Source organism: Cebus imitator, unplaced genomic scaffold (assembly GCF_001604975.1).
Source record: "Cebus imitator isolate Cc_AM_T3 unplaced genomic scaffold, Cebus_imitator-1.0 Scaffold1, whole genome shotgun sequence".
In the NCBI taxonomy this organism is placed as follows: domain Eukaryota; kingdom Metazoa; phylum Chordata; class Mammalia; order Primates; family Cebidae; genus Cebus; species Cebus imitator.
In genome coordinates, this window is record NW_016107316.1 from 7,272,157 (window position 1) to 7,292,731 (window position 20,575).

Sequence of the window (20,575 nt, forward strand, 5' to 3'; positions counted from 1 at the left end):
TTTTTTTTATTCTTTCTCTTTCTTTCTTTCTCTCTTTCTTCAAAGGAAAAAAAAAAAGATGGTGGGTTGAACGTGGTTTTGAGTCAGGTTGCAGGATTTGACAAATAAAAAGCCAGGAAGCCCAGTTAAATTTGAATTTCAGCAAAATAACAGACATTTTAGTGTAAGTACATCCCATGTGCTATTGCTTATACTTATTATCTGCTATTATTCTAAATTTGCTGGGCATCTTTTATCTGGCAATCCTAATTTGAGAGGAAACTTTGAGTTGTGTGTTAGACAGAGATGTTGCGTAGACAAAAAGAAAAAAAAAGTGCCTTTAATCTTTAACTTCTAGTGGTGTTGACTCAGAGTTTTTGTCATTTAATGTGTGCTGAATAAATGAGAGTCTCACTGGCTGGTGAGGGCTGGCAGTTGCAACTGTTTACAGCCCTCTCCAGGGTAACTGTAAGCTGCCCAGATATACTCAGTCAAACTGGCAAAGCATAATACCTGTGTGTCAGTGTACTTTATTCATCTATCGCTGACTCTGGGTCTGCAGGACAGACCCCTACAGGTGGTGACCCCAACAATGGCACCCAACGTGGGGCACCCCCGACACTCTGGCTTCAACATACTCAAGGCTGAGTGTTTCTCTCAGAGGGTACTTTTTGTGGCATCTCAGAGATTCTCCTGGCTGGCATCATCCACATGCAACTTCCATGAGTCAAGGGATATCTCTTCTCCAGCTTGGAAGGTCAGGATGCCACTGTGTTCTTTGGGGGTCTGTGTGCCGAATCATTTAGCTCCTCTAGGCAGTCTCTTGGGTACATTCCCTTTGAAGAAAACTTCTAGTCCACTCGTCATAGATCTATTTATCCCTGGGGGAAAAAATGTCAAATGATTCCCCCACAGTTGCTGGAAATGCAGTTAGCTCCTGCAGCAGGCTTCTCTCCCCTTCACTCTGTCTCTTTTTCTGCCCTGCCACCTCAGGTCCTCCTAGGCACAGCTTCTCAGAGCAGTCCTTATGCTTTCCAAACTCTCAGATCAAAAGTTCTCAGAGTAGTTCCCTGAAAAGGCTTTCATTTCACAGAAATCTTTTCTATTAATTTGCATCTTTAACTTTTTCATACTTTATTTTTTCATTGAGATAGGGTCTTGCTCTGCCACCCAGGTTGGAGTGCAGTGGCACCGTCATGGCTCACTGCAGCCTCCACCTCCTAGGCTCAAGAGATCCTCCCACCTCAGCCTCCCAAGTAGCTGGGACTACAGGAGTAGTCCCACCATGCCCAGCTAATTATTATTATTATTATTATTATTATTATTATTTTGTAGAGATGGAGGTCTCATTATGTTGCCCAGGCTGGTCTTGAGCTCTCGGGCTCAAGTGATCTCCTTGCCTCAGCCTCCCAAATTGTTGGGATTATAGACATGAGTCATTATGCCCAGCCAATTTTTCATATTTTAAAGTGGGCATTGGCTAAAGGCACGAATATTAGATTTCGGATTTCCCTTTGGCAAGTCCTGCATAACATGATCTCCCTTGGGAATGTGGGGGTACTTGGTATCCATTCAAAACTGCTACATTGCATAAATGTAGGGTATTATTTAGATAAAATATAACAAGGATATTATTTATAGATTATATATAACATGTATTTATATATATTAAATATAACATGTTTATATATTATATAACAAGGATATTATTTGTATATATAAAATATATATTTATATATTATATTTTTATATATAACAAGGATATTATTTATATTATGTATATTATTAACATAAATAATATTATATAACAAGTATATTATTTATATTATTTTATACTATCTCAAGGCATTATTTAGATAAAATATAACAAGGATAGAGAATATAATGTGAATAGTGCCCCCTGGAAGTGTGACGCTGCAGGCCTGAGTGTATTGTCCTGGGCCTTTGGAGCTTCAGGTGAATCCTCTTACATGTAATAGTAATAACAGAGCTAGCTATATTGTTACCATGTGCTATGCAGTATTTTAGGCGCTTTATGTATTTTATTTGATCCTCATAACTATTGTATGAGAAAGTACCATTGTTCATCCCTGTTTCACAGATGAGCAAACTGAAGCCTAAAGAAGCTTCATGACTTGTTCAAGGTCACACAGCAAGCAAGTGGCAGAGGTAGAATCCAAACTCAGCATATGGTTCCCATATCTGTACTTCTAACCCTCCCTATTCTCTCCTTTTTTTTTTTTTTTTTTTTTTTTTTTTTTTTTTGCACAGTTTTTTTTTTTTTTTTAATTTTTTTTAAATTTTTTGAGACTCTCCCTCTGTCTCCCAGGCTGGAGTGCAGTCGTGCAATCTTGGCTCCACAGTAACCTCCGCCTCCCAGTTCAAGGGATTCTCATGCTTCAGCCTCCCTAGTAGCTTCAGCCTCCTCTCCCTATCTTGCCTGAGAGTTCCACTTTTCTCCCTGACGCTCTGGGGCAGGCTACAGATAGTACAGCATGGGCCCTGGCGTTGGGCAGATGTGGCTCAGATCCCACGCTGCCATTCGGTAGATGTGTAGCTTTAGATAAGTGACTTAACTTTCCTGAATCTTAGCATCCTCATCTAAAGATTCAAGTACCTTCCTGACAGAGTGTTTGGTTGGGAGGACTAATCCCTCGTTTACTTTCCCCATCTCTCTGCAAAGAGAAAGGAGTCAAAATTGCAAGGCTGTCAAACCCGATATTATCAAAGCAACATCAAACATGGGTGAAGGGAGGGATACCTAAATCATTATTTATTTCAGGGGAAAGAAAATGTAGCAAATACCTACTGGCTGCCAGGCACTCACTAGCATTGGTGCTCGGGGCAACGAATCGAATCCATCTCTCCAGGTCATTCACACACCAAGGCCCTGCTCATCTTTGTGAAGTTGGGGGACTGAGTGGGGAGGGCACGGCGTGGTGTCAGCCTGAGCCCACTGGGTGACCCTAATCACCAAACGTCTGCTTCCTTCTCTGTGGCAGTAACCCTGAGGCCGCGTGGTGTGCTCTGAACACGTGGTGCCCAGGAGGAAGGCGGCGTCCGGAGGCCAAGGGTCCCCGCGATCCGCTCAGCTGCAGGCGCCTAAGGCGGGGCCGGCGTGGGCCTTTCCTTCTGTCGGAACCGTTCTCACGGGGCTGAGTCCCTGCCCGGACTCCGAACGCCGAGGGCCGGGGACCGGAAGCGCGCCCAGCCACTGCAGCGCCGTGTCAGTCGGGAGTGAGGGAGGGAGGGAGCGAGCGAGCCAAGCCGCGGAGGACGGGGTGAAGATGGCGGCCTTCTCCGGTGCGTTTGTGGAAGCTCTGGGGGTGGTGGGGCGGCTTGTTGCACGCTTCGGCCCTTGGGCGGCCCGCGGGAAGCTAAAGGGGCGGGAGCAGACTGGGGTCAGGGAGACAACAGGGCGCTGTCCGCTGCAGCCCCTTGTGGACTGGCGTTACGGGGTCAGGGGCGGCCGCGGCTTAGGTTCCGAGGGCAGTTGCTCCCAGGAGCTGGCCGGGACGTGCCACCCCTACCCTTTCCCTTCTACCAGTCTCCACTTGGCCTTCCTAACAGTGCACCTTTGGCTGCAAAATCCAGGCGGCGGCGTTGCTCGGGCAGCTCCCAGACGCCTGGGCCTCCTACCTCTAACGTGGCAGTGACCCTTTGGGAACCCTTTTCTGCCCGCTGCTCATCTGGGCTTTGCCGGGGAGAGAAGCGAGACGGCGTGGGGAGGAGTCATTGGGGAAAATGATCCTGCCTCTGTCCAGGTTTTTCAGTCTGTTTCAAAAGTCCCAGGCATAAACCTGATGTTTATTTGTTGTTAAATGCTATTATATCAACATTAACGTTCAGTGTTCAACCTAGCGGGAAAGCATTTTCATTCACATACGCACCAGTCCAACATAAGTTTTGAAAATTTATATTTATTTGCCGTCTGATGCCCTCCTTTATTTCAAATACGATTTGATGTGCCTTATTGAACCCTATGGTTGACATTTTCCCCTCTTTCTTTATCATCCTATTAGACATCCAGTTTTAGGAAGCTGTAATCAGCCTTAAATGTGCCAAACATGTTACATTTATGTAGCACTTATGTAATGTTTATTGCTAAATAAATGTATCACGTTAGGCATAATGTCCTTTAATGTTCCTAAATTTTTTTTTTTTTTTTTTTTTTTNGATGGAGTCTCGCTCTGTAGCCCAGGCTGTAGTGCAGTGGCACAGTCTCGGCTCACTGCAACCTCTGCCTCCCAGGCTCAAGCGATTCTCCTGCCTCAGCTTCCTGAGTAGCTGGGACTACAGGCTCCGGCCACCATGCCCAGCTCATTTTTGTTTTGTTAGTAGAGACTGGGGTTTCACCATGTTGGCCAGGGCTGGTCTCGAACTTCAGACCTCAGGTGATATGCCCACCTTGGCCTCATAAAGTGCAACAGTCATGTAACATTTCTGACTGTTTCAGTTACATCTTCTAATGGGATTCAGTTGGAAATCTGCTCAGAGTTGTTGCTGTTTGTCTTTTCCCAACATTCTCCTAAAACAAGATTTTAGAGCCAAGGTCTGTAGGGAAGTTCTAAGTAGTCATCTTACAGGTTCGCACCTTTGGGAGTCATACACAAATTTCATGAATGTTAGAGGTAAAGGACTGGAAAAAGAGTCTATGATATGAAATAAAGACAAACTAGAATTAAAACCATGAATGTTTCTAATTTTTCCTTAACTGTTGAAAGTATTAGACTTAAGGCATGATTTCAAAGAAAACATGCAAGGAATATGACCAGAGTGGTACAAGAGGTTGTCTAGAATTTACTGAAAGTGGTATGTTGTTTTTTGTTATATTTACCAATTTTGCATACAGCTTCAGCTTGCAATATTCTGTATGTAGTAAGAACCCACCACTCCTTTAGTTTAAGCAGTTAGCATTTTAGGAGAGAGACCATAGATTGTAATATAGGTTCATTCTTAGCAAGGTCTGCCTAGATATTCAACTTTAGATCTTCATTAGTTTATCTGTGGATTTTTTTTGAGTTAGGAGAGCCTTCTTTTTTTTTTTGAAAATGATGATCCTTCTCATCTGATGCAAAGAAAAAGCTACATAATTTTATGAAGAATATTTTCAATTTGTATGTTTGCTTTATGCCTTTTCATAATGGCAAGAAATACAGAATTTCAAAATTGGTTATTTCTAGGGCTTGGGAATATCACTTCTCATTTGGAAGTTTAAGTAATCGAGCTCACTACTCCATATATAGCTACCTTCTATGGTTCATATGAGAAATGATAAAATGACAAAACCCATTTAGGAGCAACTCATCTCTATTCATTTAGGATGGGCCTTGAAGTAGTATTACTGAGATGTGTATAGTAAAGAACAGAGCAGCTCTTCCGCTGACATTTCCAGTTGCCTACGTTTTCACCACTGGCCCCCCCCTTCAGTTAATCAGAATTTTGGTTATGGCTGCCAATAAATATAGGTGCTTTCCACTTGTTCATTTTTCTCTGATTGCAACAACCCTGTCTACGCCTGGCAGACTTTTCACAAGTTCTAAGAGGTAAACAGGCACTATAGTGGCTACAGTTTATTAGGTTGTAACCATGCTCCAGATGTATCACATTATTATCATCTGTGGTCATCATATAGCCCTACAAGGTAGGTAATATCAGTCCCATTTTGTGTGGAGAAAACAGACTTACAGCCTTGCCTAAGGTCACTTGCTAATAAGTGAGAGCTTAGATTTGAACTCAAGTCTTTCTCCAGAACTTGTGCTCTTTCAACAGTTCCACACTCAGTAGATTTGATGTAACTGAGCTCTCCTTCAATGTCTTTATCCTATTTTATGAATAGTAATTTTGAGAGCAGTGCAATTTATGATTTCACTTCAGTATATGTGGTTTTTAAAATTAATTTTTACTTTCAGAGATGGGTGTTATGCCTGAGATTGCACAAGCTGTGGAAGAGATGGATTGGCTGTAAGTACATAAAGCTTAAATGTACCTGGGAAGAGGATGTTTTATAATTTAAATAGTTGGTAGTGATTTTATCAAATATTTTTTGTGTCCGGTTGGGTAAGTGAAAATCAATTTTTCTTGTGATTTTCTAAATTATGGAAAGTTTCCTTTTTTAATCTTCATCTATTTCTAGTGAAATAAGATGGATTATATTTACCATGTGAAATTCTCTTTTAGGCTTATAGTTTAACATGACTTAATTTGCTCAGTGATTTTTCGCCCCACTAACTAAAATTCTTCAAATGTGATTTTTAGTCTCCCAACTGATATCCAGGCTGAGTCTATCCCATTGATCCTAGGAGGAGGCGACGTACTCATGGTATGTTTAAATTTGGTGAGGTGGTTGGGAGCTGGGGGCATACTCTAAGAACTGCATAGGCTTAAAAATGATACTGTAACTTTATTCACAAATGTTTATGATACATATACTGTATTCAGAGTATTAGGTAAAAGTTTTAAACAGGTTAAGTATTCACCCTTGAGAAGCTTAAACCAACTAGGGCAATAAGAAATGTACAAAAATAAATCTTGTATCAGAGAGAATGTGTGGCATCTTCATAAGAAATGCCAGTCCTGTTATCCTTTTGCTTCAGGGGTCATAGGGACTGCTTAGAGGAAATAGATTTCTTTTATTTTTTTGGAAAAAGGCCAAGCTCTGTTGCTCAGGCTGGAGTGCAGTGGTGCATTTATAGTTCACTGCAGCCTCAAACTCCTGGGTTCAAGCAGTCTTTCCACTTCAGCCTCCCAATTAGGTGGGACTACAGGTATGCGCCACCACATCCAGCTGATTTTTTGTATTTTGTGTAGAGACAGGGTCTCACTATGCTGCCCAGGCTGGTCTTGAACTCCCGGCCTCAAGTGATCTTCCTGTCTTGACTTCCCAAAGTGCTGGAATTATAGGCATGGGCCAGATTTTTGACAAGGGAAGATAAGGAAGATAAAAGAGAAATGCTTTTCAGGTAGAGAGAACATCAACAAAAACAGCAAAGAGTAGAATGTAGAATCTGACCCCGGAATACTTCAGTTAGATGGTAGCATAAAATATGTGTCTGAGGGGGATAAACTTGAAATAAAATGGGAGAGAGATAATGGGTCAGATTATTTGGGCTCTTTCTCAAGTGTCTTGTTAAAGAATTTGAATATTAGTCTTCTATGAAGAATTTGAGTATTAGTCTTCTATGAAGACTAATATGAGTAGCAGATTGTAGTATAGTTTTGGGATTAGATGTTGTTCAGATGCTTTTATAATAGTCTAGATTAGAATGATGAGAGCTTCTAGATTAGAATGATGGTAGCAACAAGAAAGGAAAAGAAGAGAAGATTCTTAAGGTTATGGGAAAGGTAACAAGATGGCCTACAGTCAGAGTTGACAGAGGAAGCCTGGATAATCTGGAGGCACTGTGAAAATACAGGTAGCCAGTCAAATGTTAAAGATTTCTACATATTATGGTGTTAATTTCATCTCTTTAATAGACAACTTAATTTGTAAAATCAACTTTTCCCCTGCATTCAGGCTGCAGAAACAGGAAGTGGCAAAACTGGTGTAAGTATTACATTTACTTACATTCTGAAAGTTGAATTTTAAAGTAGCTTTGTATGGTAGTTTTTGCTTTGAAATATTTAATAAAATAACGACCTCCAAAAGTCAAGGAATTGCTTACTTGCCCCTGAAAGTGATATTTTTGTTGCTAGCTAATGTTGAAGATCTACAAAAAAGTATGACCTTAAGAACATCTTTTAAATTGGATACAGTATCTTTAGTGTTTATACTTACTTCCGAATTTTAATATGATGACTCTTAAAAAGGTTACATACAGAAGTTGATCTATTGGCCTAGACTAGAGAAATAATTTGTCAGACTGGATGATATGTTTCCTCTTTAGTGTGGGTTCATTCTACTGGTCCCCATTGTTTTATCATTTCATGATATTAGCTGCGTCCTATTTCCCTCATTCAGTCCACTCTCTGTTGTCTGACTGGTATTTTTGATTTGGGCAAATGAAATTGTAATAGCAATCTGGAATATGTATAGTTATTTGATGTGCATGCATAACTTTTGTCATTTATATTGGTTATTAAACTGTCATTAATATCTGACTACTAATATAGAGACCTTTTGTTTCTTTGATAGGCTTTTAGTATTCCAGTTATCCAGATAGTTTATGAAACTCTGAAAGACCAACAGGAAGGCAAAAAAGGAAAAACAACAATTAAAACTGGTGCTTCAGGTAATTTTTATAAACTGATATTTCCTTTTATATAAGTCATTGATTCTCATCACTGGCAGTTAGGAATGTGAGATTTGGCTATACATTTTGATTGTCAATATCTGGGGGGTGGTATTGGGGTCTGGAACCCTGGAAACCAGCGATGCTAAATGTCATTTAGAGCCTAAGCATTGAAAGATTGTTCCTCCTAAAATACTAATAGTGCTCCCTTTGAGAAAACATTGGCATTTTGGAAATTACATTTCGATATTTTAGTGCTTTTCTTAACCTTATAACTTTCTATGCTTAATATTAAACAAAAATTGATACCTTTTACAAAAATATGAAGGGAGGATTTTACAAATAGTTTATGGAGCAAAAACCCATGCTGGTGAGAAGTATTGCCTTACAGGGAAAAGAGGCATTCTTTTTCTTCTAAGTAAGATAAGGGAACCACCTAGGAGGATAAAATATAGATTTTTAAGTTGTATCTTATGTGCAGTCCTATCTACATGGAAATTGGTCTTTTTATTAGGTTTCTGATACTATCTCTACTATAAACAATCCTACCTCACTTTCTTCATCCTTAAATTGTTTTGCTTCTGTTGAGTGGTTTCTAAATTTCATTCTATCTTAATTAATCTTTTGTTATATTTTAATAATATTTATTCCGTATTTTAAGTCACTCTTGTTCCATTATACAAAACAGGATTGTTACAAAATAGCAAGTTGAAGACCACTGAACCTGGCATATTAACGTATTCTTTTCAGTTGTTTGAAAGTCATGTTATACATTTAATGTATACATTTAATGTATAACATAGAGTCTATGAACTCGTGAATGAATTAAGAGATAGATAATTGATGTAACTATTTACACTATTGGCCTATTCTAAAATAGTTTCAGAACTTATAACAACTGTGCCGTCATTTATGAGGAATGGTGGTAAAAGAAAACACTCCTAAAGGAGAATAACCATAATGATAATGGTTCTAAAAGTTATGTCCTATGAGGAATAAAGAAACTAGAAATTTAAACATGGAGAAGAAGTAAAAGTGGAGATGGGATAATTGTTAAATTATTGAAGAGAACTAGAGAGAAAATAATTATTCTAGAAAGTAGGACCAGGACCAATTAGAAATAGTTTAGATGAAGATTTCTGTTTAACTTAAAGTACTCCCTCATAGCTAGATTGAGCCAACAATGGAAGGGAGAACCTCAAAGTTATTTCTCTAATGTTCAAAGTGTTTAAGCTGTTGATGAATATCTTTTGACCGGAAATAATCCAGAAAGGATTTCTACCCTGAGTGGAAAGTTGAGCTAGAAAGCACGTGGAGTTCTCTTTATTACAATTTTTAATTTTTATATATATATATACACACGCACACATGCATACATCTTAATAGACTAGTAAGATGTGTCAGAAAAGGAAAATGCCAGTTCTGTAAAAGAGGATGAAAAAAATGTGTGACTTTTGAATGTGGTATTGAATTCAGGTAAAGGACTTGCTTTTCTTTTTGCTAGTTACAAAATAATTAGACTCTGAAATGTTGATCAGTTATTTCCTTCATGATTGAAGTCAACTTGTTTAGTTAAAACTTCATTCTAATAGTGACCTAGGAGTAAGGACAGAGATCGGTGTCATCTGATGCAGAGTGCACTGAAGCAAGCAAGTGAGGAGATAAGGTTTTAGGCCTAGATAGGCCCGTGATGATTATCTTCAACATGTTTGATTTTTCAGTTGTGTTTTTGCTTTTAATAAAAACAAATTTTATTTGTGTATTGTAAATAATCTGTAAAACCATGTTGAATCTAGAGCCGTTAGGATATATAAGATAGTTGCTTTTTTTTTTTTATAGAGCATTTTTAAATTTATTTTTTATTTTTATGGTTTTGAAATAGAGTCTCGCTCTGTCACCCAGGCTAGAGTGCAGTGGCATGATCTTGTCTCACTGCAACCTCTGCCTTTTGGGTACAAGCGATCCCTGTGCCACAGCCTCCCAAGTAGCTGGGATTACAGGCGCACGCCACCATGCCTGGCTAATTTTTGTATTTTTTTTAGTAGAGACGAAGTTTACCCATTTGGTCAGGCTGGTCTTGAACTCCTGACCTCAAGTGACCCACCTGCCTCTGCCTCCCAAAGTGCTGGGATTACAGGTGTGAGCCACCTTTTAAGTATCATGTATATGTGGATAACTTTTCTTACTTTAATTTGTTTAGTGCTCAACAAGTGGCAGATGAACCCGTATGACAGAGGATCTGCTTTTGGTAAGTGGATAAGTTTTTCATCAGCTCATTTGTAATTCAGAAACTTTAAAAAATAATACATGAGAACACCAAGTAAATAAAATTAAGATTTAATTTACCAGATATTAGAATCTAGTCACTATAATTAAACATTATGGAACTGACATAGGAATAGGCAGTGGAATATAATGGAAATAAATCCCAGTATATATGAGAAGTTATATGTGGGAAAAATAATTATATTTCATTTCAGTGAGAACAAAAAGATAATTTATTAAGTAAAGGGTGGTGCACAATTGATGATCCATCTAAAGCAATATAAAATTGACTTCAATCTCATAATTAGAAATAAATTCCATATGTATTTAGGACTTAAATATATATATGAATTTGAGTATAGAAAACTACATGTATAATTTAGCAGTGGCAAAACTTTCATAACCCAAATAGAAAATGCAGAAATTATAAAAGAAAAGATAGGCATATTTGTATAATTTTTTTTTAACAAGGAAAGGTTATTAAAAAGTCAATGGACAAGGATTATAGAAAGAATCCTTGGTAATGTTGATAAAGATAATCATTATAATTGGTAGAGGTTCCTTATGAAGGTCTCGGATAAAGCGTCATCTATTTTGGTAAGAAAGACAGCATCAGTAAGGTAAGTGGGCAAAAGATATTAATAGGCAGTTCATAGAAGAATAAATTCCTACAGTCAGTAAATATGCAAAGATTAAATTCACATGTAGTTGAGAAATGGAAAGTAAAGTTATATGCCAGACAAGGATTATTTCTTACTTAGAGATGGTGAGTATGTAGACTGAAAAAAGCTGCCCATTCCAATGAAGTTCTGAAATCTTTCATCATGTAAATTCTCATTCTTTCTTTTTAATAAACTCATAAGTAGAGCAAAGAAGGACAAACATTCTTAGAGGGTGTAGTGCTTTGGAATAAAAGTACCAGTATCTCGAGATACAAAGATAAAAGCACCAGTCTGCAGAGATATATGTACAAGGGTGTTTGTGACACCCCAATTTTTAATGGAAAAAACAACAAAGTAAATACTATTGCTAGGGAAATGATTAACAAACATTAGAGCGTATCCAAAGTCTACTGTGTAGCCATTACAAAGAATGAGTCAGAACTATGGAATTGACTAGGAGGAATTTTTTTTTAGACAGAGTCTTGCTCTGTCACCCAGGCTGGGGTGCAGTGGTGTCATCTTGGCTCACTGCAACCTCTGCCCTGTTTCAAGCAATTCTCCTGCCTCAGCCTCCTGAGTAGCTGGGATTATAGGCCCCCACCACCATGCCCAGCTAATTTTTGTATTTTTAGTAGAGACAGAGTTTCACCATCTTGGTCAGGCTGGTCTTGAACCTTGACCTCGTGATCTGCCCTCCTCGGCCTCTCAAAGCATTGTGATCACTGGCATGAGCCACCACACCCTGCCTACAGTGGCTTTTACCCAATCCACCAGCCTGGCTGTTCCCTTGGGAATAACCTCCTGTGTCTGGATCATGCATAGCCATCTGTGATTGTTCCATGGTAATCTATGAGACCGGCATCAACCCAAACATGCCCTTCTGTTCTGCTGCATTTAAAATCAAAGATACTTTCCTAAAGTAGTTCCTCTCAGAATGTGTTTTAGTAAAGGCTCTTCAGGAAGCTTATGATACTGATCTACAAAATGCAGCAGTACCTTCACACTATGCCCTCCAGTTTTGGAGTTTTTTGGTTTTTCTCTTTCCCACATTGACTGCCGTCTTGGTGACCACGGTTCCTAGAAGTACTTTCATGTCCCTGCATAATGTTTCCCTTGGGGGTCAGCTTTGAAGCTGGTGACCAAAGCTCAGATGGACTGAAATCTGTATGTGGTCTCACATCAAGGTCTGACCCAGCACTCTTTTACTTCATTTTAGCTATTACAGAAACCAAAGGACTGTATACTTTTTACTTATTTGCATTTTCTTTTTTTTTTTATATATATTATTTTTGAGACGGAGTTTCGCTCTTGTTACCCAGGCTGGAGTGCAATGGCACGATTTCAGCTCACTGCAACCTGCGCCTCCTGGGTTCAGGCAATTCTCCTGCCTCAGCCTCCTGAGTAGCTGGGATTACAGGCACGCGCCACCATGCCCAGCTAATTTTTTGTATTTTTAGTAGAGACGGGATTTCACCATGTTGACCAGGATGGTCTCGATCTCTTGACCTCGTGATCCACCCACCTTGGCCTCCCAAAGTGCTGGGATTACAGGCGTGAGCCACCGGGCCCGGCCCTTATTTGCATTTTCTTATGCATCCAGTCAACCAGCTCCCCAGGAGTTGGATCCAACTCTAAATTCCACTGATAACTTTCACCATTAGTAACTGAGTATGGCACAGCTGTGGCTCCATACCATAGGTGATCATGTGGCCACCAAGAAACTGAAAGTTCCTCATCTCCTACCCTTTTATCCTTTTTCTTCTCAAACCACGTTTCTGTGAGCCAAGGCTGTTCTAGTAAACCCTGATTCTGATACTAATTCTGAGAATACAGAGAAATAAATAAACTCCATTTTTCCTTGTATACTCTCACAGCATACTTCTGACAGCAGATGTGTGGATTTTTTCCCCACATGTCAAGTAAGCTGAGAACTGATGGAGCAAGTAACAGATACATGTTTGTTTGTTCATGCTTTCCCCTACTTTCCCATTATGGCTCTTCCAGCTGAGAACTCTTAATTCAATCCAATTCTGACACCGTCTCCATGAAGATAGCATCATGTCTCACAGATGGAGGGCTCAGTCACGCAAGGCTGTTCCCCACATCTGATGCCCAGTTTATGGCTTATGCTTCTAACTGATTGGCTGGAAATCAGGGTTCCTACAGCTCTTTCCTTGGGTTCAATTAATTTGCTAGAGTGGCTCACAGAACTTGGGGAACTATGTTTACTGGTTTATTTTTAAAGATATTACAAAGGCTACAGATGAAGAGAGGCCTAGGGTGAAGCATGGGAAAGGTTGGAGCTTCTCCCTCCCCAGGCAGCTGTCCTGGAAGCTCCTAGGTAACTTTTTAAAAGTTCAGTTTTATGTAATTCAGTACCCCTGTGGGTAAGAATTCATACTTTAAATAATTTGATTTCTGAAAAATGTAGGAAGATGTGTGTTGAGGTGCTTTTTTAACAGTTTGTTCTACGTTCAATTACAGAATATGAGTTGGAAAGATGAACCAGGACAGAAGTTATAGTTTTTTTCCAGTAGAGACAAAAGCTGAATCTTAAAACCATTTAGCACCTACTATGTGGACATCACTGTGACTGATTGTGATGTATAATATGGAATATACATCATCTTTTAGAGTTCTTATATTAGCATGTAACAAATACATGTTTATTCATGCTTTCCCTTATTTTCCCATTATGATTTCTTCCATTGATTGAGGAACAAGCTAGAGACAGCTCTGTTATCTTTTAGTATATAGTCCCTTAAGTTAATTTAAGTGTAAAATCAGGACAGCAAATGATGAGTGGATGGTGCATCATCCTTGAGTACATTTCTTTAAAGGACTCCAGAGAATAGTTGTCGAAACACATTTGTATTGATGGTCCAACCACTATTAGTGCAAGTCAGGTTAAGAGCTGTGTTGAATCTTTTCTAGACTTGTTGCTGTAAAATCTTACCTTAGTTAACAGATGACAGCATAGAAAATAGCCCCTGACATAACCAAGGACATCCAGGGAATGAAATGGTTAATTACACTTGGGAAATATTGCTGTCACTCGGGAATCACTAAGTCTCAGTCTCTGGAATATTGCAACAAGCAAAGGAATTATCTTGTTAGTGAGACTGAATGATTTTTTTTTTTTTGATGGTGAGAGGCAGGAATGCATGTTTTATAAAACCTGTACTGATATGTTTTTCTGTGTTTTCTTCTCAAATCCAGCAATTGGGTCAGATGGTCTTTGTTGTCAAAGCAGAGAAGTAAAAGAATGGCATGGATGCAGAGCTACTAAAGGATTAATGAAAGGTATTTGAACAGCATTTGCGTTGTATAAACTTTTGAGACAATGTATTAATACATGAGGGTTTTGGGTTTGGGTTTTTTTGTCTGTTTATTTGGAGTTTTGCTCATCGCCCAGGCTGGAGTGCAATGGCGCAATCTTGGCTCACTGCAACCTCCACTTCCCAGGTTCAAGCGATTCTCCTACCACAACTTCCCGAGTAGCTGGGATTACAGGCACTCTCCACCATGCCCAGCTAATTTTTGTACTTTTAGTACAGATGGGGTTTCACCATGTTGGCCAGGCTGGTCCTGAACTCCTGACCTCAGGTGATCTGCTTGCCTCAGCCTCCCAAGTGCTGGCCACAGGCATGAGCCACTGCACCTGGCCCATGAGTTTTTAAAAATAGCTTTAATTCAAGGATCTGGGAAGGTGTTTGATGGTACAAAAATACCTATAATTATTCATTTGCTACATACCAGTGTAATTCAGAAACAATGGGAAGGTGGCTTCCTGGTAAATGAGTCATGTGTCTGATTTATATAAATCTCAATGTTTTTTATCCTTGTAGGGAAACACTACTATGAAGTATCCTGTCATGACCAAGGGTTATGTAGGGTCGGGTGGTCTACTATGCAGGCCTCTTTGGACCTAGGTAAGTGTTTCTAAAATAATTGAATTGATTGATTTACATTTGTGGGTTAACATATTAATATTTAGGGAAGCAAAATAATAAATTTAATGGTAAAAAGTTTTTATTTTAAAGACATGAAAATAGTATTTATCTGTACCCCACCCTATTCCAAAAAAGATTTGAAGAAACTTACAAAAAGTACAGATATTATAGGAGTGTGAAATGAGAGTCAAGAATATGAATGGAGTCAGGGTAAAGTTAGTGTGTGTGAATCAGTACCACACAGTACTGTACAGATGCTTCACGTTATTGTAAACTTGCATCTGAATGTCTTAGTGGCCAGAGCAGAAAAGAATGCAGTATCGGCAGTGTTTCTAGTCTTACATGCTCGTACAGCCTAAGCACTGTTTAGTTGTTTGCAGGATTCAGAAACTTAAGGGATAGTTCACCTGTGGTTTCATGAAATGGAGATACTGTGTGAATAAAATTACTTCTTTTACAGGTCTTTTAATTTTCTATTTTCTCTTACCAGAAAAGTAAAATATTTTTAAAATTTAGGTACTGACAAGTTTGGATTTGGCTTCGGTGGAACAGGAAAGAAATCCCATAATAAACAGTTTGATAATTATGGAGAGGTAAGCTATTATGTTATCAACTTAAACATAGCATAAGTAAATTTTCTTACATACTTGATCACTCATGACAGAACGAGGGTATAGAAATGATTCTCAAAATCAGTGGATTTTCTGTATATTTTCCACAGAAAGTTTGGATTTGGGCTTTATTGAAGAAATATTGTCAAGCTAGATAAATATGTATATTTATGTATATACATATACATATTATAAAATAGTACATATAAAATATATACAAAAAGAAATGTATAATATTTCTTTTCTGCCTTTGTTATCCCCTCCAAAATACATTACATTGTCTTCCCTTTTCACCTCATTTTGATTTTGGTTTTGATACATGTTACTCTCATTTCTTATTTTTGATCATGATGAATCTGAATATAGGTCATCTGGTGAGCTGAAATCTAAAGTAATATGAATAAGGCTAAGTGTGTTGATTCTAACAAGACTGTCAAATGCTTCTATTGTATATGTCATATGCTCTATTAGGCATTTTTAATTTAAATATATATTTTTTGAAACACATATACTTTTGATGCAGCTATATTTTAACTTTAAGATTTTGATTTCTATTAATAGCACTTGACTTTCTGGTGTTTTAGGAATTCACTATGCATGATACCATTGGATGTTACTTAGATATAGATAAAGGACATGTCAAGTTCTCCAAAAATGGTAAGCTCTATACAGATCTTATTAGTGAAAACATATATGATAATCAGTAATTGCGATTTTTAAAAATCTTCCCACCTTCTTTTTCAAATCCCTGTCCCTCCCCCCTGCCTTCATTTGAACAAATATTTATTGAGCTTTGGCTATGTGTGAGGTACCCTGGTAAGTACTGGAGGCACAGAAGAAAATGGAATAGACATTTGGGGCTTACATACTGGTAGTGAGAGACAGACATAGAATACCACGTCAGGTGGCCATAAGTGCTGTGAAGGAGGGTATAAAGCAGGGGAAGGAAATAGCAGTTTGAGGGTCTGTGCTTCTCTGGAGGGCAGTCAGAAGGCTTTGCTGGTAAGGTGACATTTAGGTAGAGATCCGAATGAGTTGGGTGGTGGGCCACGCAGGTATCTAGAGCATTTTAGACCAAGGGAATAGTAAATGTGGATGCCCTGAGATGGAATTGTGCTAGAAGTATCTGAGTAACAGCAAAGAAGCCACTGAATCTGGAGCTCTCTGGGGATAAAGGAGGGTGGTAGAATGTTAGATCAGTGAGGTGAGGCCAGGCCGTGTAGAACCATATGGGCCATGATCTAAACTTTGGTTTTTATTTTGAGTGAAATGGGAAGCTATGAGGGTTTTGAGCAGAGGAGTGGCATCATCTGTCTTTAGTTTAACAGTACCATTCTGGCTGCTTTGTTGAAGACAGACTGGAGGATGGGGTAAGATTGCCTAGGGAATGGGAGTAGATAAAGAGAAGAAGAGATCTGAGGCTTGGGTTCCTGTGGTTAGGGGTCAGCAAGTTGAGGTGAATCCAGCAGATGGGAATGAGGAGGAAGGCCAAGGGGAGAACCAAGAAAGCATGGGGTCCTGCAGTCCCAATGAAGGAAGTGTGTGAATGACCAGGGAGTAATCATTGTGTCCAGTGCTGCTGATGAGTCTAGTCTAGCAAGATGAAGAATGTGCATTAACTGCTGGATTTGACAAGTGGAAAGCATGAGAGAGCTGTTCTAGTGGAGCAAAGGGGTGAGGGTGGGGAGCCTTTAGGAGCCAGTTCAATAGAGAATGAGATGAAAGGAATGGCTACAGTGAAAATGGAAACTGGAGTTTCACTATAAAAGGGAGAAGAAAAATGGAAGGTAAGTAAATGTAGGGAGAAGTGGGTTCAAGGGAGGTTTTCTTATGTGTTTTACTGTGGGAGTATGTTTATATGCTTTGGAATGTCTAATGGAAATGATCTTCTACACAGGGAATAATGAAAAATGTAGAGAGGTAAAGGTGACATTTTCAGGAGCAAAGTAAAAAAGTGAAGAGGCTGGCCTTAGGCAGCACAGTTTATCCACAGTGACAGGAGAGAGGCATGAGTGCAGGCTGGCAGATTTGATGGCATCGGTATGAACAAGTTCTTTTCTGATTGTTTCAGTCCCTCTCTCTCTTTTTTTTTTTGTTTGTTTGTTTAAGGAAAAGATCTTGGTCTGGCATTTGAAATACCACCACATATGAAAAACCAAGCCCTCTTTCCTGCCTGTGTTTTGAAGGTAATTAGGAATCTAGTTAGAAAAATTTTTCTGTAGTTAAAAGCTGCTTGCTTTTTATTATTTTGTATTTGATGGTTTTCAATTAGGGTAAGAATTTTAATTTTCTCTTTTATTTAATGCTAGAATGCTGAACTGAAATTTAACTTTGGTGAAGAAGAATTTAAGTTTCCACCAAAAGATGGCTTTGTTGCCCTTTCCAAGGCACCTGATGGTTACATTGTCAAATCGCAGCACACAGGTATTACACCTGAGAGGGTAAGGCTTTCTAGAATGGTGAAAAAAATTGATGAGAACTCCAGTAAGTAAGTCTTCTCATAGTGAGTTACATACACTTTCCTTGCTAGTATAGTCACACATCTTTATTTAACACACCAGTAAAATTCATTTTTAAAACCTAGTTCATAAACTCTCAAGTATTTGGTTTCAGTGTAGGCATTTTAGAATCCCAATCGTAATGGTAATTATATGTAATATTTATAGAATGTGTGCTTATCCAGTGCCGAGGCACCACGTTAGGTGCTTCGCATGATTTAGTTAGTCTTCACAACAACCTTATAAGGTAGTCGTTTTCCCATTTTACGGACAAAGAACTTGAAGAATCGGGATTTTCAGTGACTTGCCCAAGGTCACAGAGCAAATAAGTGGTAGAAATAAATTCAAATCTTAGCAGCCTGACTCCGAAGTTTATACTCTTATCCATTGTACTATCTAATATATTACAGTTATTTAAAGCACATTTCCTAACCTGTTTACTTTGTCGCAAAACAAGTAAGTCATTTTTTTAGACATATCAATCGATTAGAATTATTCCAAGTAGATTTTTGTTGTTGTTTTAAGAGAGGGGATTAGCTGTGTCACCCAAGCTGGAGTGCAGTGGCGCCATCATAGCTCACTGCAGCCTTGAATGCCTGGGCTCAAGCGATCCTCCCACCTTGGGCCTCCCGAAGTGCTAGGATTACAGGTACCAGTCACCCCACCGACCCAAATAGTTTTAACTTAAAGTAGCCTTAATTTGTTTTAGAAAGCTAAGGTTCATTTTGTTTGAGTGTCTCCTGTACTTTTTGACATTATTATTTAAAATGTTGATATTAGAATAGTTGTCCTAATGTTTTATAAGTAACAGTGTTTTAAAGTGTGATTTGAATGTGGTCTCATCTTTTTTGTTCCCCTAAGGTAATGCACAGGTGACACAAACAAAGTTTCTCCCCAATGCTCCGAAAGCTCTCATCGTTGAACCTTCCCGGGAGTTAGCTGAACAAACTTTGAATAACGTCAAGCAGTTTAAGAAATACATTGATAATCCTAAATTAAGGTAAATCTTCCTTTTGTGCTGAAATACTTACTGTCTTTTGGTTTGAAGATTTTTGGCAGAAGAGTAAGGTAGAGAAAAATGAAGTAGAAATTTAGTGTGTAAACATAATACACATGTATGAGTATGTAAATATACTTCAATATGACAATTTCCATATAAAACTCCTGTTTATTTGCTAAATGCTAAATATGATTTATTAAAAAATTGAGATTTTTATTTCCTGTGCCTCTTACATGAAAAGTCATGGTTAGTCAAACAGTATTAGAGTAAAAATCTAATCTTTTTTTTTTTTTCTAAGACGGGGGTCTCGTTCTGTCGCCCAGTCTGGCATGTAGTGATATGATTGTGGCTCACTGCAACCTCGACTTCCTAGGCTCAAGCAGTCCTCCCACCTGAGTAGTTGGGACTGCAGGCACATGCCACCTTTGTAGAGATAGGGTCTCACTATGTTCCTTAGGCTGGTCTCACTCTCCTGGGTGCAAGTGATCCTCCTGTTCAGCCTCCCAGAGTCCTGGGATTACAGGCGTGAGCCACTGCGCCTGACCCTAACGGTTTTTTGAAGAGAGCATTTCATTCAATGTTAAGTTTATGTCTTCACTACATCTGCATAGAACATATGCCACTCTATTTCTAGCATGTTAGTAAACTTGGTGAGGTTTGTTGTAGACTACATCACAGTGGTGGCTTTCTTCCATTTGGACATTCAGATTGGTCACTGCCTATTTATAGGGCTCTTTCCGCCATTGGAAGGAGACCATGAATTAAGTGACATTGCTCACTAGAAATCCTTTTTACCTTAAAGAATGCTGTAACATATAAGTAAAACACTCACTACTAGTCAATTTGACGCTTGATTTTTGTTAATTTTGCCTTTCATTGCTTTTTAAACTCGAAACATTTATACACCGTAAAACTCATTATTTGAAAGTGTACAATTCAGCTGGGCGCAGTGGCTTACACCTATAATCCCAGCACTTTGGGATGCCGAGGTGGGCAGATCACCTGAGGTCAGTTCAACACCAGTCTGGCCAACATGGTGAAACCCCATCTCTACTAAAAATAGAAAAATTAGCTGGGCGCAGTGGCCTGTGCTTGTAATCCCAGCTACTCGGGAGGCTGAGACACAAGAATTGCTTGAACCCAGGAGGCGGAGATTGAAGTAAGCTGAGAATATATCATTGTACTCCAGCCTGGGCAATAGGGCGAGACTCCTTCTCAGAAAAAAAAGAAAAGAAAGTGTACAATTCATTGGTTTTTAGTATATTCACAAGGTTGTGTAACTGTCATCACTATCAAATTTCAGAAACTTTGAATATTTTATCACAAAAGCCTGTCTCTTTTATTTTTTGTCTTTTTTTTTTTTTTTTTTTTTTTTT

General features: G+C 38.9%; 1 protein-coding gene across 1 annotated transcript in view; it reads left to right on the forward strand.

The window, feature by feature from the left end:
- The first annotated feature begins 2,970 nt into the window (after nucleotides 1-2,970).
- DDX1 (DEAD-box helicase 1) overlaps nucleotides 2,971-20,575 on the forward strand; it is a 37,386-nt gene continuing 19,781 nt past the window's right edge. The window contains exons 1-13 of the mRNA XM_017526075.2: nucleotides 2,971-3,282; nucleotides 5,892-5,943; nucleotides 6,238-6,301; nucleotides 7,496-7,525; nucleotides 8,114-8,210; nucleotides 10,411-10,458; nucleotides 14,357-14,440; nucleotides 14,986-15,069; nucleotides 15,607-15,683; nucleotides 16,286-16,358; nucleotides 17,811-17,887; nucleotides 18,011-18,125; nucleotides 19,061-19,199. Of these exons, the coding sequence (XP_017381564.1) occupies nucleotides 3,267-3,282; nucleotides 5,892-5,943; nucleotides 6,238-6,301; nucleotides 7,496-7,525; nucleotides 8,114-8,210; nucleotides 10,411-10,458; nucleotides 14,357-14,440; nucleotides 14,986-15,069; nucleotides 15,607-15,683; nucleotides 16,286-16,358; nucleotides 17,811-17,887; nucleotides 18,011-18,125; nucleotides 19,061-19,199 (956 nt within the window). The 5' untranslated portion in view covers nucleotides 2,971-3,266. The remainder of the gene's footprint in view (nucleotides 3,283-5,891; nucleotides 5,944-6,237; nucleotides 6,302-7,495; nucleotides 7,526-8,113; nucleotides 8,211-10,410; nucleotides 10,459-14,356; nucleotides 14,441-14,985; nucleotides 15,070-15,606; nucleotides 15,684-16,285; nucleotides 16,359-17,810; nucleotides 17,888-18,010; nucleotides 18,126-19,060; nucleotides 19,200-20,575) is intronic.